The 25,264-nt window shown below is 43.7% G+C and overlaps 2 protein-coding genes across 2 annotated transcripts; both read left to right on the top strand.

Moving 5' to 3' along the window:
* The first annotated feature begins 1,184 nt into the window (after positions 1–1,184).
* On the top strand, positions 1,185–7,003 carry LOC311015287 (mpv17-like protein 2). Its single transcript, XM_084012412.1, has 6 exons — positions 1,185–1,225; positions 3,331–3,543; positions 3,695–3,856; positions 3,978–4,054; positions 4,967–5,095; positions 6,856–7,003. The coding sequence occupies exons 2-6, from the start codon at positions 3,354–3,356 to the stop codon at positions 6,952–6,954; spliced, it is 657 nt and encodes a 218-aa protein (XP_083868538.1). The 5' UTR covers positions 1,185–1,225; positions 3,331–3,353; the 3' UTR covers positions 6,955–7,003.
* A 4,006-nt stretch (positions 7,004–11,009) lies between these two features.
* Positions 11,010–20,959, top strand: LOC311015288 (mpv17-like protein 2; the record flags this gene model as incomplete). The annotated part of the gene is made up of 6 exons (XM_084012413.1): positions 11,010–11,030; positions 13,170–13,382; positions 13,535–13,696; positions 13,818–13,894; positions 15,169–15,297; positions 20,861–20,959. The coding sequence occupies exons 2-6, from the start codon at positions 13,193–13,195 to the stop codon at positions 20,957–20,959; spliced, it is 657 nt and encodes a 218-aa protein (XP_083868539.1). The 5' UTR covers positions 11,010–11,030; positions 13,170–13,192.
* Between the last annotated feature and the right edge of the window lie 4,305 nt (positions 20,960–25,264).

Here is a 25,264-nt window from a genome sequence, read left to right on the forward strand (position 1 = left end):
GGATAACTACAAGATCAATTTCTAAAGAAATGTGTTGTCAATGCTGGCTTAAATGTGTACGATGAAGATTAAGTAGTGGGAACAGTTGGAAAAGTGTGAATGCGCTTAATTTGTGCGTGTATATTATCAAAATGATTATAAAATGAGTAATGTTCAAGTCATATATATTTGAAGACTAATATATTATAAATATACACTGTATTGCAGGAGTAGGACAAAAGGGGGCAAATCGATTTAAATGTAAATGTACATATTTACCGTTTTAAATAAATATACTTATAAACATAAAGTCACCGTTTTAAATAAATATACCTGTATTTCAGTAGCCTATACATGACTTTCATGCAGGGGACGGGTTTGGAGTACTGCGCTGTCCATCTCCACTCCGACATATAGCGGTAGCACCCTAGACTGCAGCACCCACAACAGCAGCACCCACGTCACTCATGTTTACATTTAAAAAATAACGTTTTCATTTTCACTCAGGATAGTGATGTTTTTATGACTACAATATGCAAAATTATATTAAAAAGAAGTTTAATTAATATACTATGAATCCAATGGGTGTTTTCTCAGCTGTTGTTAGTTTGCAAATAAATACTAACTTCTACTATTTTTAGTTTGATTGTGTATCTGAATCGATCTAAAACAACAACAACAACAAAACAAAAGATGACATTTTAGCTAACTTTACTAGCTTTTTATGTTCGTTTGGAGTTGAAGTTTCATATTGTGTTAAATGCATTTAAAATAGCCTCAAGGCTTTCATGTCTGCTGTGTGTGTCTGCCTTGCGGCTGATTTGGAGTATAAAACACTTGAAATCAAAGGAATGCTATCTTAGGCTACACACCTGGTTTAATCACCAACCAGTTATTTTAATTTAGCTTATTGAAGCCATTTTAACTAAAACAAGTAAACAAATAATTTGACAATGACGTCTGGTCTGAGATTATAAGAGTCTGGAAGACGTTCAGAACATGCAGGCTGTAAAAAATGTGAAATAATGACCAACTCTTAATAATATATTTTGTGTCTGAAGTAAAGTGACATGCAAAGTGCTGTCCCATTTGTATTAACCATTTCAAGCCCTCACAGAATCTCACACTCAACTATTTACCAGGTGAAGTCCCTCAGGGTTCAGGGCTTAGACCTTAGGGGGGACATTGGGATTGGGCCTATGTGTTACCATGGGCGTATGAGGAGAACTCCGTGTTTGGGTGCTAGGTAAGGTTGTGTTAAGGTCTAGTACATTTAGGTGGTTGGAGTCAGGGTAAGGAAACTGAAAAACAAATGTTACAGCAAAACAGACCTCCACACAACACCGACTTGCATGTGGCATTCAAAGCAGAGTTGTAGAATTTCATATTTTTTTATATCTGTGTCCGTGTTGTACAGAGTATAAACCCATCCATCCATCCATTTTCCTCCGCTTATCCGGGACCGGGTCGCGGGGGCAGCTGCCTGAGCAGGGACGCCCAGACTTCCCTCTCCCCAGACACTTCCCCCAGCTCCTCCGGGAGGACCCCAAGGCGTTCCCACGCCAGCCGGGTGACATAGTCACTCCAGCGTGTCCTGGGTCTTCCTCGGGGTCTCCTCCCGGTGGGGCATGCCTGGAACACCTCTCGAGGGAGGCGTCCAGGGGGCATCCGATGCAGATGCCCGAGCCACCTCAACTGGCTCCTCTCGATGTGGAGGAGCAGCGGCTCTACTCCGAGCTCCCCCCGTGTGACGGAGCTCCTCACCCTATCTCTAAGGGAGCGCCCCGCCACCCTGCGGAGGAAGCTCATTTCGGCCGCTTGTATCCGGGATCTTATTCTTTCGGTCATGACCCAAAGTTCATGACCATAGGTGAGGGTAGGAACGTAGATTGACCGGTAAATCGAGAGCTTCGCCTTTCGGCTCAGCTCTCTCTTCACCACGATGGACCGATACAACGACCGCATTACTGCAGCCGCTGCACCGATCCGCCTGTCAATCTCACGTTCCATCCTTCCCTCACTCGTGAACAAGACCCCAAGATACTTAAACTCCTCCACTTGAGGCAGGAACTCCCCCCCGACCTGGAGGGAGCAAGCCACCTTTTTCTGGTCGAGAACCATGGCCTCAGATTGGGAGGTGCTAATCCTCATCCCGGCTGCTTCACACTCGGCTGCAAACCGCCCCAGGACATGCTGGAGGTCCTGGCTCGAAGGAGCCAACAAGACCACATCGTCCGCAAAAAGCAGGGATGAAATCCAGTGGCTCCCGAACCAGATCCCCTCCGGCCCACGGCTGCGCCTAGAAATCCTGTCCATAAAAATAATGAACAGGACCGGTGACAAAGGGCAGCCCTGCCGGAGTCCAACATGCACCTGGAACAGGTCTGACTTACTGCCGGCAATGCGAACCAAGCTCCAGCTCCGGTCATACAGGGACCGAACAGCCCTTAGCAGAGGGCCCCCGACCCCGTACTCCCGAAGTACCTCCCACAGAATGCCACGAGGGACACGGTCGAATGCCTTCTCCAAGTCCACAAAACACATGTGGACTGGTTGGGCAAACTCCCATGAACCCTTGAGCACCCTGCGGAGGGTATAGAGCTGGTCCAGTGTTCCACGGCGAGAGTATAAACCGGGAGAGTAAACTGTTCACTGCGGCTACACAGTCAGGGCTGTCTAACCCGGGTTTAAATAAGCCAGAAAGCTAACGGCTAACACTTACAGTGGCTCCATCGACCTTTGAATCTTACAGCCGCGTTACAACATCTTCTCTGCGTCATCTGCTTCATCAAATGTAAACAGCGTGATCAACCTGTAAAAGGAGAAAAGTAATGTAGACACGATAAACTGCAAAGTATATTTAAGACAGGGTCCAACCGGCAGACAGACATGTTTCATTCATTCATTCATTCATTCATTCATTCATTCATTGGTGTTGATCCGGTCAATCTGGGGTCCAGATGGGGTGATATCAACTTCCTAAAGAAACAAAAAGAAGCTGTTGATTTGTAATTTTAGAAGCTTACAATCAAATATGAGTCAATCAAGATTTTATTATGTTTTTCAGTGTTGAATACATAGGTATTTATACTGTAGTCTTATATTTAATTAGATTTTTATTTTATAACTGTTTTTTTTTACCCTCTGGAGTGCAGTATTCTTTTGAGGCTGGCTTTCAATGTCTCTAGCTCTCATTGGATGACCAGTTAACATACAGCCCTCCAGTAGAGTGTGTATTTAGTTTACCTTGAATACCCTGATGAAGGCTGAAACAGGTTTGGGAAATAAAGAAGGTTCTTCAAGTTTGTCAGCTTTCCCACAGATAGAGACACAGCTGTTTTTCTCCTGCAGATGACAGGGCTCTCTCTGCGGTCATGCTTGCCCGGGTGGGGAAACAGTTTGTGGCTCGGATGCAGCTCAACTTGCGGCCGCTCTTCCAGGGTCGGACCCTGCTGCTCACGAACACCTTGAGCGGAGGATTATTACTGGCACTGGGAGACATCATGGAGCAGACCAGGGAGAACTTAAAGAAGCCAGACAAAGTCCTGGACTGGAGGAGGACAGGTGAGGGAGAGAGAAAGGGGGAGCCCTCGTTTTTTTATGAAGAAAAAAACATGGTAGTATGGGAGAATGTTTGTGCAATGTGTTAAATTTGGAATAACTGACTCACTGCCATTCATTATTTTCTTTTTCCCGTGGCTGTTTGCCCTTAAAGGTCGCATGTTTACAGTGGGCTGCAGCTTCAGTCCACTTCTGCACTACTGGTACATCTGGCTGGACAAAGCGTTTGTGGGCACAGGTCTGAAGATTCTGGGCAAGAAGGTTCTGGTGGACCAGGTGGTCGCCTCACCGTTTTTGGGGATGAGCTTTTTTTTAGGTGAGAAGGATTTCAGAGTTAACTGGTACTAAGTGATAAAGGTGTAGTGTTGTTGGCACATCTCTCTCTCTCTATGCCACACACTGCTGACGCATATCTAAAAGACAACTGTTTATTGCAGGTATGGGTCTAATGGAGGGACACACTTTATCCGAAGCATGGACGGAGTTTAAAGACAAGTTCTTGGAATGCTATACGGCAAGTACACCTGTCAGGGTCTCACCTATAGATCTGGAGAAGCTGGTTGATGATAATCTTGTTAAAAAATGTTTTCTGTAACAATTTGACCACAGATTTGCACATACACGGTCCAGCAATCTACTAGATTTCAACCTAGTCTTGTTTTTTGTGTTACTACTGACTCTTTGAAATATGATCAGTTTAGAGTGGTGCCGGCATGACGTAATTTTACAGCCAAGACACAAAGTTAACATCGCAAAAGTTCCCTCAACACAAAGCCAGTCGGATCCTTTGGATTAGAAAATGATCTCTGTGGCAAACACAAGTTCATGATAGGCTACGTAGACGTTTTGGTCAGCAAGATAACTGAAATTAAATGAAACCACTTTAACCACGTTATGCTATTAACAACCCTGCCACGGTTGCATGAGTACACACCATAGCAGCCTGTGAAGGCGGTCTAGTCGGCATGAGGACATTTTCTCATTTAGCTCCTTGTTGGCAACCACCTTTTTAAGACAATGTGTCAAACATCAATATTCACAAAGAGGGGTATCTAGTATACATTACTAGACTACATTATACATATTTTATATTGTATAATAAAACGTTAAAATATCTTGCTCTTTAACATGGACTCTGAGACGAGGGAACCGAAAGGAAAAACATGCTAAATAATGTTTTAGAACTCGTTACTGCACCACACTGTAACGTGTGTAACACTCATTTGTGATCTCCACATGCCAACTACGTTATATATGAATGACTTCTCAGAAAAAAATAATGTTTAAGAAAATAATTTATTTGAAGGTTTCCTCTACATGACTTGTTAGAACAGATATATTTGTTTCCAGGTGAAAGTGACAGTTGTAACAATGTTTGTGCTGTGTAAAGTTTGTTTATGGTCGTCTGGGTGTTTCTTGCCTGCAGGTGAACTGTTGTGTGTGGATTCCAGCTCAGATGGTCAACTTCTACTTCCTCTCACCCAAATACCGCGTTGTGTATGTCAACTTTGTCACCGTAGGCTGGAACACCTACCTATCCTACATCAAACACAGAGTAAGTCACAGGAGACTCAACAGAAATTCTGCTTCCTGGGGTGTAAACCAGAAAACATTTAAAACTCTGAGTTTGTTAACCATGAGAAGAGGGATACTCTGGGTTTTCTGCGCTGGAAAAAGAGCAAACTTAAACTTTACATCAGTTACCATGGTGAACCTAACCCACTGAAAATAGGACGTCTGATGGACGTTCAGATCATGTCTATATTGCGTCCGTTGGTCCAAGAACAATTCTGGCTGTCTAGGCGACATGCAAACTTGGTCTGCTATTTGGACGTCTAACCATGATCTCACTTGGACGTCAAGAAGCGGTTCAACATTTGGACATCATGTGGACATCTTAAACAGGTGCAGGAAATTGACATTGACATTGGAATGTATTTTTATTCATGACAAATATCAACACTGTTGTCATCCACATTATTAAAATTGTAGTCTGTAATATTTATTTATATCTATTTAATTGTCTTTTAACCTACACTATATTGCCAAAAGTATTCGCTCACCTGCCTTGACTCACATATGAACTTAAGTGACATCCCATTCTGGATCCATAGGGTTTAATTTGACATTGATACCTTTTTTGCAGCAATAACAGCTTCAACTCTTCTGGGAAGGCTTTCCACAAGGTTTAGGTGTGTTTATGGGAATTTTTGACCATTCTTCCAGAAGTGTATTTGTGAGGTCACACACTGATGTTGGAGGGAAGTCCTGGCTCTCAGTCTCCACTCTAATTCATCCCAAAGGTGTTCTATCAGGTTGAGGTCAGGACTCTGTGCAACCGCCAAACCCAGACTCGTCCATCAGATTGCCAGATGGAGAAGCGTGATTTGTCACTCCAGGGAACACGTCTCCACTGCTCTAGAGTCCAGTGGCGGCGTGCTTTACACCACTGCATCTGATGCTTTGCATTGAACTTGCCGATGTATGGCTTGGATGCAGCTGCTCGGCCATGGAAACCCATTCCATGAAGCTCTCTACGCTGTTCTTGAGCTAATCTGAAGGCCACATGAAGTCTGGAGGTCTGTAGCAATCGACTCTGCAGAAAGTTGCAACCTCTGCGCACTATCTGCCTCAGCATCCACTGACTCCGCTCCGTCATTTTACGTGGCCTACCACTTCTTGGCTGAGTTGCTGTCGTTCCAGATCGCTTCCACTGTTAATACCACTGACAGTTGACTGTGGAATATTTAGGAGTGAGGAAATGTCACTACTAAACTTGTTGCACAGGTGGCATCCTATCACAGTACCACGCTGGAATTCACTGAGCTCCTGAGAGCGACCCATTCTTTCACAAATGTTTGTAGAAACAGTCTGCATGCCTAGGTGCTTGCTTGCATACACCTGTGGCCATGGAAGTGATTGGAACACCTGATTTCAATTATTATGATGGGTGAGTGAATACTTTTGGCAATATAGTGTAGTTCGGTTAGGTTGGCAGTTGGTTCAAGTTGCGAACCTGCTGAGAACCTGTTTACGTTTCCATAAGCTAGAGAGCCCAGAGAGCCATGTCATTACATCACTGTATACGTCTGCATATGTATGAGGTTTCCCCGCTAGCGCTAACTTCAAGCATAAGGCCGCATTCACACTACATCTTTCAGTTGATGGATCTCATTGACTTTGCATTGGCTTGTGTCACATTATGCCGAAATGCTTTTCTGTGCTTATGTTCACTGTTGTGCCTACTTAGTAATTAAAACCATAAAGTGATATTGCTGATATAGATGTGTGTATTGGTGTCTGTTGTGTTGACAGGATGATAGCCCCCCCACTGAGCTGCTATCAGACAGCAGTGCTGTGGATGTGCAGCAGGAGGCGCTCCCACCTTCTAAACCACTGGAGGAGAAAGCTTAAAGACTGAGTTCATGCTCAAATGAGAAGTCCTTCTTTGGATGCAAGAAGAAGATTTTGTTGTTTTTATCTGTTCAAATTTATTTTCCGCCTTCACAAAATGTTGCAAGACTGTTATCACAGAGGCCTTTTTCCTCTTCAGTTTAAAACGACCACATGTTTCTGTCTGAATTCAGAGGAGCCGTAGAGGTTTAAAGGAATACGTCACCGATGGAAACATAAATCTGTATTGAAAGTGGTCATATATGTAGTCAAAATGTAAAATACATTTCAAATTTGGTGCCTTCATTACTGAGAAAAGGCAGACAGTGACTTTTTGTGGATTGAAGACAACAACTCCCACAATGCACAGCTCCGCAGGCCACTGATCTGTCTGCCGTGGACCGACTGGCAGCAGACAGATCAAGTGAGGTCCCACCACTGGTCTGTAATAGGTCTGTAGCCTCAGTGGGTCCCGCCCCCTATAGGAGGGTTGAAAACATGATTAACTAGTGTTGTAGTGTCACCCCATCTAACTATATTATAGCAAGTGCATAATATCCTCTGAGTCTAGTAAGCCCACTTCTTGCTAACGCCACACCACCAGATTTGTTCATTTACGTATTTGTATTTATCGGACCAAGCTGACGTTGACTTGGGCGACATGTCGTGTATTTAGCTCCTGTTCTATACTGGAACGCAAACGATTAAACACTTTTACTCTGAAAGAAAACATGTTTTCTGGTCTGTCTGTAACTCCGCCAACTTCATGCAGCCAGAAACGTTAACGTTAAATGAATGACAGGTGGGCGGGACTTTTGAGGCTGTGGGCAAGATTCACAGCCCGTCTGGCGAATCCGTAGCCGCGGCGTAACAATATCCTGAAACAATCCAATATGGTCCACCTGGTGTTTATTATTGATGAAGACTGCAGGAGAGACTAATTCATGGATCATGAGGTCAACGGTAACCATTGATACCGTTTCCAGCCATTATCAGACGCTGTTGATGGTGGTTATTGTGAAATATATTACTGCAAAAACACATCAATATTAGAAGAATACTATACTAATACAATACACACGTAAAACAAATCACAAAGTCATATGAACTACATAAAAGACCCATATGACCACAGTGAGAATATTAAAGGATAACTACAAGATCAATTTCTAAAGAAATGTGATGTCAATGCTGGCTTAAATGTGTACGATGATTAAGTAGTGGGAACAGTTGGAAAAGTGTTAATGCGCTTAATTTGTGCGTGTATATTATCAAAATGATTATAAAATGAGTAATGTTCAAGTCATATATATTTGAAGACTAATATATTATAAATATACACTGTATTGCAGGAGTAGGACAAAAGGGGGTAAAACGATTTAAATGTAAATGTACATATTTACCGTTTTAAATAAATATACTTATAAACATGAAGTCACTGTTTTAAATAAATATACCTGTACTTCAGCCTATACATGACTTTCATGCAGGGGACGGGTTTGGAGTACTGTGCTGTCCATCTCCACTCCAACATATAGTGGACCGTCACAGTGAGATAACTCTCTGTTACCCGAGAGGCCCAACTATCCGGCTCAGCTCTGCTTTAGCCAGTTCCACGTAAATGCAGTTGTTAGCTGTGTTCACGTTGCAGCTGGCTACCTAACGTGATGAATTCTGGGTTGAAAACATCAGAATTTGTGTCCGACTTGTCAGCCGACTGCAAAGACATCACAGTGTCGCGACCATATCACATGACCCACAACATCGCGGGAGCAAGTTTTAAGGAGACGTTCCGTGTAGCGCTAGGCAGCACGGTTTCCGCTGGCTGCAACCGGCTAGCCAACACCCCTTCACAGCGGAATTGTTCCCTATTGGTTAAAAGTTCAGTGACGTGTGTTCAGGTCCGCACTTGGCGGCCACCTTGTGGACAAATTATGTGTTTCAGTCAGGACCACTTTGTCAAAAAGAATCTTTATTTATTTGCACAAGTTTCATTTGGCGGTATGGTACTGTTCTGGGACTCCCTGCTCTTCCACGCGCTTGCGTGGAAAGCCTGAGGCAGGAAGAGCACCTTCCTGCCCTTCATGAGCCCTCATGAACGGCATAAGCAGGGAGCGTAGCAGCAAGAAAACCCCAGACAGAGCAGGCCAACAAGAACAATGGTAAGGTACATAACAGATGACAAGAGGAGCTGGGGTGGAGGTGGGTTGAAAAAGCCGGCAGAGGAAGCAATGAGGGAGGTCAGGCTAGAGCGGTTTAAATAGCGCGCTCTGAATGCAATTTCCCAATAGGAAGCGGGTACGTGGAGTCAGCTGAGCCGTCAGCTGATCTCCTCGCTTTTGACAGCTACGCTGTTGCTGCTGATTTAGAGCTTGACGTCGTGGCCTGCCAGAACTAACGCTACGCTTGATTTTTTTTTTATTTTGGTCGCTTGATGTAAACTTCTGTACATTGTAGGCCTTTTTATATGATGTGAGGTCTTGTTAATAGGCCTACATGAATACAAACAGAATGATAATAGAAAAAAAACAATGTATAATATACCTCTACGTGGAATATTATTCATTTCTCAATGTTGGCTTACGGATATATTTTTATGTTTTATTGCTTATAATTGTTTGTTATTTCATTAACCTATCCTGTTTGGTTTGGTTTCCTGCAGTGTTCTGTTACTCGAGCATCAAGTATCACCTATGTGAAAAGAAATAAAGGGTTATCTTAATGTGTATGTTTTTACCTTTATATCTTAACTAGTTTTGGAAGAATTACAACTATGTTTATTCTCTACACTGAAATGTAACTGTTCCAGTGACATCTCACTTCAATAAACATTGGAATGGTTAAACTGTCCAAAATGAATTGTGACATAAATATTCTCAGCAATAATTAAATTACCATGATAAATGCAAATGCCGCGATAGCCACCATCACGTCTACTTTGGTGCCCGACTTGACGGCGCTTGGCTGCCGTCTCTCTTATAGCCCTGCAGCTCTCGTCGGCGTGATAAGCCTAGCCAAGCCTAGCCAAGCCTAGCCAAGCCGATCGTGAACGCGCCTGTTCTCAACCGACTGCAAGCCCCGGGGCATGATGGGAAACGCCTGGCTCTCGCCTCATCTAAGAGCTGATTGGCTCTTAACAGCACGTTAAGTGGAAAATGCAAATTTCCTCTGTGACTCTAATATTTAACGCTAGACGTGGGCTGTTAGTCTCATGATGTGCAATTAAAGTTAAATCTGTTCACAAACATATCTCATGATGCCAGGGCCGTGCAGAGACCTTTGGAGGGGCAGGTGCTCAAAGTTAAAAGGGGGCACATGGAGCACGAATTTGAAACACCATACAGAAACATTCTTTGCAATATAACCGGTTGAATGGTAGAAACCCATATTCATAAAGAATGTAACATGGAATCACAACACACCATGTCATTGTCCACACCTCATATATGGCCAGTGCGCACACACACACACACACAAACACACACACACACACAAAAATTGTACTGTATAGCCACGAATTTAATCCATTCATAACCTGCCATTTATTATTCCTAGTGCTAAATTATTAAAGTAAAACATAATTAAATGATATTGAAATCATGTACTATTATTGTTGCATTTATACTGTAATAGTCCAAAATTATGTGAATATGTATATCGCATAGTTTTAGTGAAATAACATAGTCTTTGCCTCATTGCCTCTAGAAACATAGGAAAAAACAGCTTGACAGTAAAATAATACATATTATCTCTCTAATGCACTTTGCCCGTGACAAGAGAAACGTACAGAAACTAAACTGAAACTGAAACTGTGTGTGGTTAATGGCTATAACTTGTGAGAGGTGTGTGTGCAGAGTTGGACAACACAGAGGATGCTCATTGCTCACTTCACTTCGTCAGTCATCTTGCAAGAATAGACCGTGCACAAACGAATACCGCTGCAAAACCTACTGGACAAGTTGTTGACTCCCTGTCTGTCAAAAAGTGAGGTTTCGCGAGACGAGCAGTGGCCGTCTCCAGCAGCTTAGCGTTCAGCAGCAGGGCATGTCTGGGCACGTCAGGGCAGTGACGGCAGAGTGAGGGCACGACCGACCAAGGTAGATCTAAATTATTATTATTTTGTTTTATTTATTATTATTTTGGGCCACACAGACACACACACACACACATTCTTTGGGGGGGAAAAAATCACTTTGACAAAAGGGCACTTTGGGCATCAAGGGGCAAAGGGGCAGGTGCTCCAGCACCCTACGCCCCCCCCCCCCCCCCCCCCCCCCTGCACGTGCCTGGTTGATACTATTAATAATAATAACGACAATAAAATACGTTTTTTATATAGACCTTATCAAAACGAGCAATTACCCTACTTTGTGCTTTAAGAGGCAGACATAAAAAAAACAGATTACACATTTAATACAGTATAACTGTCAAACTTTACTTATGTGCACTAGATTATATCATACTACCTCAACAGCAGATACACTACTATACGGTATAGTGTTTTATATACATTATATTCAGTGGTGTGGTGGTAGTTGATGAGGTGGGTGTACTGCTAGGTAGATGGGTAGGTTACAGAGGAGGAAGTGGGTATACTCTCCCATATATTCCAATGGCTTTCTGGCTGATAGGTGGGTATACTGTAAACCACCAGAAAAAGAAGTGGGTATACCCCGTATACCTGCGTATACCCTCCACTACACCACTGATTATATTTATACATTACTAATATTTATTGGCATTAATTAATACTTTATATTTTTATACTTAATTGACTCTTTCTTTCTTCTCTTTCTCTTATAAAGCAACTGCAGCTGTACATTTTCCTTAGGTTTTACTAAAGTATACTGATTCTGATTTCCACATATATTTATGAACAGATGTAAATAAATGCGAATGTGGTCGCAAACTACAGATAGCCCACAGATCGCGTCTAACAGGATGTAACTTTTTCTATGACTTTCTGTCAAATCTTCGAAGGCCGATGGAAAGTGTAACGCAGCCTTTAGGCCCCGCCTCCTGCTGCTCCGCCGGCTCTCGTCTACCTTCCAGGCAAGGCGCAGTTCATCTCGAACGAGCCTATTTACTCGGCAGGGAGGCGTTTCAACGTCACGCGAACACATGCTGCATTCAAGTGCTCCTCTAAGGCCCCGTACACACAAAGCAAAACCAACTGTTTTTCTCCAATTTGCCTTGGCATCGTTTCAAGAATATCTGCGTCCACATAAATCCACTGAATAGGACTCGTCAAGGTCGCCACTGTTACCAGGTGATGTCAGTTAAGTCCCTCAGGGTTCAGAGCTTAGACCTTAGGGGGGACATTGGGATTGGGCCTATGTGTTACCATGGGCGTATGAGGAGAACTCCGTGTTTGGGTGCTAGGTAAGGTTGTGTTAAGGTCTAGTACATAAAGGTGGTTGGAGTCAGGGTAAGGTAACTGAATAACAAATGTTACAGCAAAACAGACCTCCACACAACACTGACTTGCATGTGGCGTTCAAAGCAGAGTTGTAGAATTTCATATTTTTTTATATCTGTGTCCGTGTTGTACAGTATCAACCGGGAGAGTAAACTGTTCACTGCGGCTACACAGTCGGGGCCGTCTAACCCGGGTTTAAATTAGCCAGAAAGCTAACGGCTAACTCTTACAGTGGCTCCATCGACCTTTGAATCTTACAGTCGCGTTACAACATCTTCTCTGCTTCATCTGCGTCATCAAATGTAAACAGCGTGATCAACCTGTAAAAGGAGAAAAGTAATCTACACGATAAACGGCAAAGTATATGACAGAAGTATATTTAAGACAGACATGTTTCATTCATTCATTCATTCATTGGTGCTGATCCGGTCAATCTGGGGTCCAGATGGGGTGATATCAACTTCCTAAAGAAACAAAAAGAAGCTATTGATTTGTAATTTTAGAAGCTTACAATCAAATATGAGTCAATCAAGATTTTAGTATGTTTTTCAAAAAAATGTAGTTTTTGACTAGATTTTTATTTTATAACTGTTTTTTTTTTTTTTACCCTCTGGAGTGCAGTATTCTTTTGAGGCTGGCTTTCAATGTCTCTAGCTCTCATTGGATGACATACAGCCCTCTGGTAGAGTGTGTGTGTATATAGTGTATTTACCTTGAATACCTTGATGAAGGCTGGAACACGTTGGGGAAATAAAGCAGGTTCTTCGAGTTTGTCAGCTTTCCCACAGATAGAGACACAGCTGTTTTTCTCCTGCAGATGACAGGGCTCTCTCTGCGGTCATGCTTGCCCGGGTGGGGAAACAGTTTGTGGCTCAGATGCAGCTCAACTTGCGGCCGCTCTTCCAGGGTCGGACCCTGCTGCTCACGAACACCTTGAGCGGAGGATTATTACTGGCACTGGGAGACATTGTGCAGCAGACCAGGGAGAACTTCAAGAAGCCAGACAAAGTCCGGGACTGGAGGAGGACAGGTGAGGGAGAGAGAAAAGGGGAGCCCTCGTTTTTTTTATGAAGAAAAAAACATGGTAGAATGGGAGAATGTTTGTGCAATGTGTTAAATTTGGAATAACTGACTCACTGCCATTGATTATTTTCTTTTTCCCGTGGCTATTTGCCCTTAAAGGTCGCATGTTTACAGTGGGCTGCAGCTTCGGTCCACTTATGCAATACTGGTACATCTGGCTGGACAAAGTGTTTGTGGGCACAGGTCTGAAAATTGTGTCCAAGAAGGTTCTGGTGGACCAGGTGGTCGCCTCACCGTTTTTGGCGATGAGCTTTTTTTTAGGTGAGAAGGATTTCAGAGTTAACTGGTACTAAGTGATAAAGGTGTAGTGTTGTTGGCACATCTCTCTCTCTCTATGCCACACACTGCTGACGCATATCTAAAAGACAACTGTTTATTGCAGGTATGGGTCTAATGGAGGGACACACTTTATCCGAAGCATGGACGGAGTTTAAAGACAAGTTCTTGGAATGCTATACGGCAAGTACACCTGTCAGGGTCTCACCTATAGATCTGGAGAAGCTGGTTGATGATAATCTTGTTAAAAAATGTTTTCTGTAACAATTTGACCACAGATTTGCACATACACGGTCCAGCAATCTACTAGATTTCAACCTAGTCTTGTTTTTTGTGTTACAACTGACTCTTTGAAATATGATCAGTTTAGAGTGGTGCCGGCATGACGTAATTTTACAGCCAAGACACAAAGTTAACATCGCAAAAGTTCCCTCAACACAAAGCCAGTCGGATCCTTTGGATTAGAAAATGATCTCTGTGGCAAACACAAGTTCATGATAGGCTACGTAGACGTTTTGGTCAGCAAGATAACTGACATAAATTAAACCACTTTAACCACGTTATGCTATTAACAACCCTGCCACGGTTGCATGAGTACACACCATAGCAGCCTGTGAAGGCGGTCTAGTCGGCATGAGGACATTTTCTCATTTAGCTCCTTGTTGGCAACCACCTTTTTAAGACAGTGTCAAACATCAATATTCACAAGAGGGGTATCTAGTGACATATTTTATATTGTATAATAAAACGTTAAAATATCTTGAGCTTTAACATGGACTCTGAGACGAGGGAACCGAAAGGAAAAAAATGCTAAATAATGTTTTAGGACTCGTTACTGCACCACACTGTAACGTGTAGGGATGGGAATCGAGAACCGGTTCCGTGTGTTTCAATTCCATGGAATCGTTTGGCAGTTTATCTAACGATTCTCTTATCGATTCCAACCAGCACGAATAACGTCACGTAACTTACGCATGTTACGCACGCTCGATTCAGCAAGTACGACTGCGCGGTTCAGTTACGCTGGTTTCGCACGTGCGTTGCAGTCGGGCCTCTTTTGACCTCATTGTGAGTTACGGTTGTGAGTTCTTATTAAACAAACTTGATGCCAATCAAAATGTTTGTTCTTTTTCCCCAAATTAGAATCGATAAGAGAATCGATAAAGAATCGAATCGATAAGCAATATCGATAATGGAATCGGAATCGTAAAAATCTTATCAATTCCCATCCCTAGTAACGTGTGTAACACTCATTTGTGATCACCACATGCCAACTATGTTATATATGAATGACTTCTAAATAATAAATAAATGTTTAAGAAAATAATTTATTTGAAGGTTTCCTCTACATGACTTGTTAGAACAGATATATTTGTTTCCAGGTGAAAGTGACTGTTGTAACAATGTTTGTGCTGTGTAAAGTTTGTTTATGCTCATCTGGGTTTTCTTGCCTGCAGGTGGACTGTTGTCTGTGGCTTCCAGCTCAGATGGTCAACTTCTACTTCCTGTCACCCAAATACCGCGTTGTGTATGTCAACTTTGTCACCGTAGGCTGGGACACCTACCTATCCTACATCAAACACAGAGTAAGTCACAGGAGACTCAATGAAAATTCTGCTTTCTGGGGTGTAAACCAGAAAACATTTAAAACTCTGAGTTTGTTAACCGTGAGAAGAGGGATACTCTCGGTTTTCCGCACTGGAAAAACAGCAAACTTAAACTTTACGTCAGTTACCATGGTGAACCTAACCCACAAAAAATAGGACATCTGATGGACGTTCAGATCATGTCTATATTGCGTCCGTCGGTCCAAGACCCATTCTGGCTGTCGAGGCGACGTGCAAACTTGGTCTGCTATTTGGACGTTGTAATGTCTGTTAATTCTCCTTACAGGCATATAATAATATACTAATACGATGACTACACGTGAGTTCTCTGTGTTCGGTTTATTCACCTCGGGCAGCTTGAACAACAACGACATCCGCTATATATTCTTCTTCTACTCCCCCAGGTGTAGAGCAACGCCCTGGGGCCAGAACGACACCTGCAGGTCACTACCTGTCATTACAGACGTCTAACCATGATCTCACTTGGACGTCAAATGACTCTGCTGTCCTGACATTAGTTGGGAGTTCGTTCCACCACTGAGGCACCAGCTGTTTGATTTCAGCGATGGTGGTACCAGCCGGCCAGTTGAAGTAGAGGAGCGAAGTGCTCGCTTCGGGGCATGAGGTTTGACCAGTGTTTGCAGGTAGATGGGTGCCGTTCCATTGATGGCCCTGAAGGCCAGTGTCATCGTCTTGAATTGGATGAGTGCTGCAACAGGGAGCCAGTGGAGGTCACGGAGGAGGGGGGTCACGTGGGAGAATTTGGGTAGATTGAAGATAAGGCATGCTGCAGCGTTCTGGATACGCTGCAATGGTTTAATCGCAGAGGTGGGGAGTCCGGCCAGGAGAGAGTTGCAGTAGTCAAGGCAGGAGATGACCAGTGCTTGGACCAGGAGTTGCGTTGCATCCTTTGTGAGGAAGGTCCGAATCCTGCGGATATTGTAGAGGGCAAATCTGTAGGATCGGGCCACAGCAGTGATGTTGAGGGTGCAGGATAGTTGGTCATCGAGGATTACACTCAGAGGGGTATTCCATCAAACTCGCTAAGTGCAAAGCCGGGCTAATTTCGATAAGCCTCGCTACCTTTAGCGAGAGTTGCGTTCCATCAACGTGACTTGAGGCACTCTCCGCTAAGTAACCATGGGAATTTTTCCGACCAAACTAGCCTGCCCCAGGGCAGGCTAACCATCAGGCTTACTTTAGCGGGGGTTTCAGAGAAGTCCGTCTGTCGGAAACAACTGTACCAGCAGAAGGTTCCACCAAGCCTAGTCCTCGTGATTTCGTCACGTGAAAGACCAAAAATGACCAAAATTACATATATCAAGTACAAACAGACTATATTTTCATCAAGCGTCTAAGAATACACGCTTGCAATTAAAAAAATATGAATAAATCGTTTATTTTGTTTAAAACCAACTGGCCATATCATTATCTAAAGCCCCCAGTTGGGTGAGTGGTGATGCTCCTGCCCCCGGATGTGGGCATCGCAGGTTCACATCTCGGCGAAGACATCTCATGTGTGTTTTTTTTTTTTTTTTTGCCTGTATAATTGTCTTTAGATCAGAGAATTAGACCAACATTTTACCTTAACTATGATAAATATGTCATACAATTTCCCCAGAACCCAAATATAACTTGCAAAAACATGATAGGCATAAAGATGTTATTATTAATAGCATGTATATCCCAATGACAAAGGCATTGCTGCATGCAATTTTCGTAACACAAGACAACTTTAACCTGGCTTGAATAAGCCTCAACAAGGCGCTGCTGAAATGCGTTAATGGAACGGGTTTAGCCGCAAGTGGAAGTTGGCGTTAGTTCTAACCAGGCTTAAAGTGTAAGTTTGGCGGAAATTGAAAATAAAGCTATTTTCTGAATGAAAATACATCAACTAAGCCGTGGAGGAAGTAATTATCGCTCATCACGCAGTTCAGAGCTAGCACGGGTCGGAGCTAGAGTCCAAAATCGCAAACAGTGGGTTAGCATGGGGCAGACAGCCACACGCTTTCAAAATCGCATTTTTAAACCACTAACATTGCTCAAAACAGCGCCAAACCTCGTCAGCAGCTTGCTCTGGGTGTCTACACATAAAACGAAGCACCAACAACTCAGTTCATGAACCCGAAGTTTATAACAGAAGACAGTTAAGAACACTCACCAATTCTACCCCTGCCAGCTCCTCGCGAAGGATAGTCCGTAAGTGTCGATTACCGAACGCAGCTCTCGTGTTCCCGTGTGAGATCTCGCGTGACATGTATGTGCTTCAGATAAGGCTGCTGTCTTGAACTGATTGGAAGTGTATACAAACTATCCCGACGTTTTTACCCACCGTTATTAACTTATATTTGGCCAAACTGCCACTAATTTAAAAGTATACTCGTTTTATTCTGGGCGAAATCTTCAGTTTCACTTTCACTTTTGCATTGCGTTCGGTAATCGACACTTACGGACTATCCTTCGCGAGGAGCTGGCAGGGGTAGAATTGGTGAGTGTTCTTAACTGTCTTCTGTTATAAACTTCGGGTTCATGAACTGAGTTGTTGGTGCTTCGTTTTATGTGTAGACACCCAGAGCAAGCTGCTGACGAGGTTTGGCGCTGTTTTGAGCAATGTTAGTGGTTTAAAAATGCGATTTTGAAAGCGTGTGGCTGTCTGCCCCATGCTTACCCACTGTTTGCGATTTTGGACTCTAGCTCCGACCCGTGCTAGCTCTGAACTGCGTGATGAGCGATAATTACTTCCTCCACGGCTTAGTTGATGTATTTTCATTCAGAAAATAGCTTTATTTTCAATTTCCGCCAAACTTACACTTTAACCAGGTAAGCGCCGCTTTAATTAGCGAGTTTGGTGGAATACCCCTCAGGTTCCTCGCAGTTGACGACGACAATACTGTGATGCCCTCGACAGTGACCGACAGGTCCATGCGAGGGCAGTCTTTCCCTGGGAAGAAGAGGAGTTCAGTTTTATTCAGGTTAAGCTTGAGGTGATGTGCAGTTGTCCAGACAGAGATGTCAGCCAGACAGTCCGAGATGCGAGTTGCAATGTGAGTGTCAGAGGTCGGGGGAAAAGAGAGGAACAGCTGGGTGTCATCTGCGTAGCAATGGTAGGAGAATCCATGCGATATGATAACAGAACCTAGTGATCTGGTGTATAGTGAGAACAGAAGCGGTCCTAATACTGAGCCTTGAGGGACACCCGTGTCCAGAGAACAGGGTTTGGACATAGAGCCATTCCATGTGACCTGAAAGGTGCGATTTGTAAGGTATGATGTAAACCAGGTGAGAGCAGAGTCAGTTATGCCAAGTTCAGCCAGAGTGGAGAGGAGGATTTGGTGGTTGACTGTGTCGAATGCAGCAGATAGGTCGAGGAGAATGAGAACGGAGGAGTGGGATGAGGCTCTGGCATCTCGCAGGGACTCGGTCACTGTGAGGAGGGCCGTTTCAGTGGAGTGAGCAGTCCTGAATCCTGATTGATTAGGGTCTACGAGGTTGTTCTGCGAGAGATAGGATGACAGTTGGTTGTAGGCGGCACGTTCCAAGGTTTTAGAGAGGAATGAAAGAAGAGATACAAGTCTGTAGCTTTGGATATCAGTAGCGTCTAGGGTGGTTTTTTTAAGGACAGGCTTCACAGTAGCTGTCTTAAAATCCGCTGGAATGACACCTGAGGTGAGGGAGGAGTTGATCAGGGTAGTGAGGAATGGCAAGATGTCGTGTGAGATGTCCTAGAGAAGAGAGGAGGGAATCGGGTCAAGGGAGCAGGTGGTGGCACGGTTAGATGTAACAAGTGCGTGAACGTCTTCAGAGGTGAGGGGGCTAAAGCTGGTAAGACCATCAGAGTTGAGAGTTGGGGGAGATGTCTTCTGGGAGGGAATAGGCATTTTTGTTCTGCAGGCAAACAAAGAATCGCGCGGTTGCGGCGATCTCCTCAGGATCAATAAGATAATAAGACGAAAAAGGTAAGTCGCGGAAAACGGGGGAAAACAGTCGCGTGTTGCTCGTCCAGCGAGTTTGGGGAGAAGACTGTGGCCTAAGACAAAGGAAACGCTGCAGGCGTTAAAAGTTCACCTCATGTTGCAGTGGTGTGCTGCAGTGGACGAGTCCACCTCCTGTTGCAACGTCGTGTTTATACCTCACGGCTGCTCCCGGGGACCCCCTGGGGTACCTGTGGTTGTCAGCCAATAGTGACCTTGCACTTCGCACCTTGGTGAGAAGTGAAACCAAAATGGCGGTTGTAGTTTTTCATCCCCTTTGTCCCTTTGTTCTGACCGCATGTGAAGGCTTTTGGTCTCTGTGTAGGCCGCATTGTGTAGTCTCAATGGTGAGGTCCCTACAAAGGCTTTCCACAAGGTTTAGGAGAGTGTTTATTGGCATTTTTGACCATTCTTCCAGAAGCGTATTTGTGAGGTCACGCACTGATGTTGGACGAGAAGTCCTGGCTGTCAGTCTCCACTCTAATTCATCCCAAAGCTGTTCTATCGGGTTGAGGTCAGGACTCTGTTCTGGCCAGTCAAATTCATCCACACCAAACTCTCTCCTCCATGTCTTTATGGAGCTTGCGTTGTGCACTGGTGCACAGTCATGTTGGAACAGGAAGGGGTCATCCCCGTACTGTTCCCACAAAGTTGGGAGCATGGACTTGTCCAACATCTCTTGGTATGCTGAAGCATTCAGAGTTCCTTTCCCCGGAACTAAGGGGCCAAGCCCAGCTCCTGTAAAACAATCCCACACCACAATCCCCCCTCCACCAAACTTTACACGTGGCACAATGCAGTCAGACTCGTCCATCAGATTGCCAGATGGAGAAGCATGATTCGTCACTCCAGAGAACACGTCTCCACTGCTCTAGAGTCCAGTGGCGGCGTGCTTCACACAACTGCATCCAATGCTTTGCATTGCACTTGCCGATGTATGGCTTGGATGCAGCTGCTCGGCCTTGGAAACCCATTCCATGAAGTTCTCTACGCTGTTCTTGAGCTAATCTGAAGGCCACATGAAGTCTGGAGGTCTGTAGCGACTGACTCTGCAGAAAGTTGCAATCTCTGCGCACTATGTGCCTCAGCATCCACTGACCCCGCTCCGTCATTTTACGTGGCCTACCACTTCTTGGCTGAGTTGCTGTCGTTCCAGATCGCTTCCATTGTTAATACCACTGACAGTTGACTGTGGAATATTTAGGAGTGAGAGAATACTTTTGGCAATAGAGTGTAGTTTGGTTAGGTTCGCAGTTGGTTCAAGTTGTGAACCTTCTGAGAACCTGTTTACGTTTCCATAAGCTAGAGAGCCCAGAGAGCCATGTCATTACGTCACTCTATACGTCTGCATATCTATGAGGTTTCCCCGCTAGCGCTAACTTCAAGCATAAGGCCGTGTTCACACTACACATTTCTGTTGATGGATCTCATTGACTTTGCATGGGCTTGTGTCACATTATGCCGAAATGCTTTTCTGTGCTTATGTTCACTGTTGTGCTTGCTTAGTAATTAAAACAATGAAGTGATATTGCTAATATAGATGTGTGTATTGGTGACTGTTGTGTTGACAGGATGATAGCCCTCCCACTGAGCTGGTATCAGACAGCAGTGCTGTGGATGTGCAGCAGGAGGCGCTCCCACCGTCTAAACCGCTGGAGGAGAAAGCTTAAAGACTGAGTTCATGCTCAAATGAGAAGTCCTTCTTTGGATGAAGAAGAAGATTTTGTTGTTTTTATCTGTTCAAATTTCTTTTCCGCCTTCACAAAATGTTGCAAGACTGTTATCACAGAGGCCTTTTTCCTCTTCAGTTTAAAACGACCACATGTTTCTGTCTGAATTCAGAGGAGCCGTAGAGGTTTAAAGGAATACGTCACCGATGGAAACATAAATCTGTATTGAAAGTGGGTCATATATGTAGTCAAAATGTAAAATACATTTAAAATTTGGTGCCTTCATTACCGAGAAAAGGCAGACAGTGACTTTTTGTGGATGGAAGACAACAACTCCCACAATGCACAGCTACGCAGGCCACTGATCTGTCTGCCGTGGACCGACTGGCAGCAGACAGATCAAGTGAGGTCCCACCACTGGTCTGTAATAGGTCTGTAGCCTCAGTGGGTCCCGCCCCCTATAGGAGGGTTGAAAACATGATTAACTAGTGTTGTAGTGTCACCCCATCTAACTGTATTATAGCAAGTGCATAATATCCTCTGAGTCTAGTAAGCCCACATCTTGCTAACGCCACACCACCAGATTTGTTCATTTACGTATTTGTATTTATCGGACCAAGCTGACGTTGACTTGGGCGACATGTAGTGTATTTAGCTCCTGTTCTATACTGGAACGCAAGTAAACACTTTTACTCTGAAAGAAAACATGTTTTCTGGTCTTTCTGTAACTCCGCCAACTTCATGCAGCCAGAAACGTTAACGTTAAATGAATGACAGGTGGGCGGGACTTTTGAGGCTGTGGGCAAGATTCACAGCCCGTCTGGCGAATCCGTAGCCGCGGCGTAACAATATCCTGAAACAATCCAATATGGTCCACCTGGTGTTTATTATTGATGAGGACTGCAGGAGAGACTAATTCATGGATCATGAGGTCAACGGTAACCACTGCTACCGTTTCCAGCCATTATCAGACACTGTTGATGGTGGTTATTGTAAAATATATTACTGCAAAAACACATCAATATTAGAGGAATACTATACTCATACAATACACGCGTAAAATAAATCAAAGTCGTATGAACTACCCATATGACCCATATGGCCACAGTGAGAATATTAAAGGATAACTACAAGATCAATTTCTAAAGAAATGTGATGTCAATGCTGGCTTAAATGTGTAAGATGATTAAGTAGTGGGAACAGTTGGAAAAGTGTGCATGCCCTTAATTTGTGCGTGTATATTATCAAAATGATTATAAAATGAGTAATGTTCAAGTCATATTTATTTGAAGACTAATATATTATAAATATACACTGTATTGCAGAAGTAGGACAAAAGGGGGCAAAACGATTTAAATGTAAATGTACATATTTACCGTTTTAAATAAATATACTTATACACATAAAGTCACTGTTTTAAATAAATAAACCTGTACTTCAGCCTATACATGACTTTCATGCAGGGGACGGGTTTGGAGTACTGTGCTGTCCATCTCAACTCCAACATATAGTGGACCGTCACAGTGAGATAACTCTCTGTTACCCGAGAGGCCCAACTATCCGGCTCAGCTCTGCTTCAGCCAGTTCCACGTAAATGCCTTTTTGTTGTTTTATAGAAGTCAGGGATTACGTAAGTGCTGAAAAGTGTAATGGATCGAGCATTTCTATTAGGTGACAGAAGACCGCAACTATGGAAAAGGGCTGCAAATATTTTACAATAAACGTCCCTCTGCACTTGTTCTGTTGTTGTGTTTTCTGCACCCGTAGAATCGGCTTGTTGGAAGGCATCAATGAGCGACAACTGCTTTTAACTGCTGGTGTTACCTGTTCAGCCGTCCTGCTTCCAGGACATTGGATATTAGGCTCGTTCGAGATGAGCCAGGCCTGCTAGGCAGCTAGGCAGCCTGCTAGGCAGCACGTTTTCCTTTCCCTATTGGTTAAAGGTTCAGTGACGTGTGTTCAGGTCCGCACTCGGCGGCCACCTTGTGGACAAATTATGTGGATTTTTTTTATTTTGGTCACTTGATGTAAACTTCTGTACATTGTAGGCCTTTTTATATGATGTGAGGTCTTGTTAATAGGCCTACATGAATACAAACAAAGAATGATAATAGAAATATTAAAAAAAACAATGTCTACCTCTACGTGGAATATTATTAATTTGTCAATGTTGGCTTTACGGATATATATTTATGTTTTATTGCTTATAATGGTTTATTTCATTAACATATCCTGTTTGGTTTGGTTTCCTGCAGTGTTCTGTTACTCGAGCACCAAGTATCACCTATGTGAAAAGAAATAAAGGGTTATAGGGATAGTTCGGAATTTTGGACATAAGACCTATTTTCCAAGTCAGCCGGTGTGTTCGAGATGTCTGGAGACGTTTTCAAGAAATTTCATTCAGTTCTTCTAGTTGCCGAGTTCGCTTGTGCTATGGCTAGCGCAAGTCAATCGTTCTAGCTAGCATGGCTTTAAAAACACTCATACCGACTCCACAGTGCACCAGAGGCAAATCAATTAAAACACTAGACTGTCGATGTACATCTGTGTTGATAGAATAATATTTGAAACAAAACTAACCTTGCATCACATGAATCATCCATTTTTTGAGGGACTAGTTTCTCAGCAGCAGTGGAATTTTACTTTGCTCCGTCGGACTCAAAACTCAAAGACGCGCTGCTCGGAATCCAGCCGGTAAACACACACCTGAACATCGCCGATTTGTCGGCACTTATACCCCCAAGGCTGTCTGAAAAGCCCTTGGAGCTCACACAAACACTGGGCAGCCCACGGCCACGCGAACCAACAATTACGCACCACGAACCCGGACCTCTGTCCGTAGACCCGTAAACCCTCGGACACGTTGCGGGGATTCCCTCCTGGCACCACCAGTCTCCGTTTGTTCGGTCCCGGTTCTCAGCTCCAGCGGGGGCTATCTCGGTCTCCACAGACGCTCGCGTTCTGCCCTTTGAGCATCCCTCTCGCACAATTCTTCCTCTGTATATTCAGGCTCGTACAGGTACGGTTGGGTTTGGGTGGAAAAAAACTCCTCATCAGAGTCTTCAAAAGTTTCAGTTTATTCTCCAAAAGTGTCCATTTCTGTGAGATTGAAGAAACTAGCACTGCAGGCTACTCTGCATCTGTAGCAATGACAGCAGGTAAACAAACTATTATAGAACCGGTAACTTATAAGTGCTAGGTGATATCAGTCCGCTGCCATAGCCTACTAGGAAGTATGACACGCTGCTGCTGCTGAGACATAAATCCTTAAAAACATTCTCTCAACACATATGTACATCGATAGTCTGCCGTTACAATGGATTTGCCTCGGGTGCACTGTGGAGTTGGTATGAGTGTTTTTAATACCATGCTAGCTAGAACGATTGACTTGCGCTAGCCATAGCACAAGCAAACTCGGCAACTAGAAGAACTGAATGAAATTTCTTGAAAACGTCTCCAGAACGTCTCAAACACACCGGCTGACTTGGAAAATAGGTCTTATGTCCAAAATTCCAAACTATCACTTTAATGTGTATGTTTTTTTGTTTTTTTTACCTTTATATCTTAACTAGTTTTGGAAGAATTATAACTATGTTTATTCTCTACACTGAAATGTAACTGTTCCAGTGACATCTCACTTCAATAAAGATTGGAATGGTTAAACTGTCCGAAATGAATTGTGACATAAATATTCTCAGCAATAATTAAATTACCATGATCGCAAATGCCGCGATAGCCGGCATCACGTCTACTTTGGTGCCCGACTTGACGGCGCTTGGCTGCCGTCTCTCTTATAGCCCTGCAGCTCTCGTCGGCGTGATAAGCCTAGCCAAGCCTAGCCAAGCGTGAACGCGCCTGTTCTCAACCGACTGCAAGCTCCGGGGCATGATGGGAAACGCCTGGCTCTCGCCTCATCTAAGAGCTGATTGGCTCTTAGTATTGACAACAAACAGCACGTTAAGTAGAAAATGCAAATTTCCTCTGTGAGTCTAATATTTAATGCTAGATCATGGGCTGTTAGTCTCATGATTACATTTACATTTAGGTCATTTAGCAGACGTTTTTGTCCAAAGCGACTTACAATAAGTACATTTGTCAAAAGAAGGAAACAAAGAAACCACAACGTATCATTGCCGATAAATTAAGAGCTAAAAATAGAACAAGTGTTAGGTCCTCATCTGAGTAACGTAGTACGGTAAGAGCGACCATGATGTGCAATTAAAGTTAAATCTGTTAACAAACATATTTCATGCGGTTGAAAATATTAATAATAATCATAACGACAATAAAAGAGGTTTTTTATAT

Source organism: Eutrigla gurnardus (genome assembly GCF_963514095.1).
Source record: "Eutrigla gurnardus genome assembly, chromosome: 6".
Lineage (NCBI taxonomy): Eukaryota > Metazoa > Chordata > Actinopteri > Perciformes > Triglidae > Eutrigla > Eutrigla gurnardus.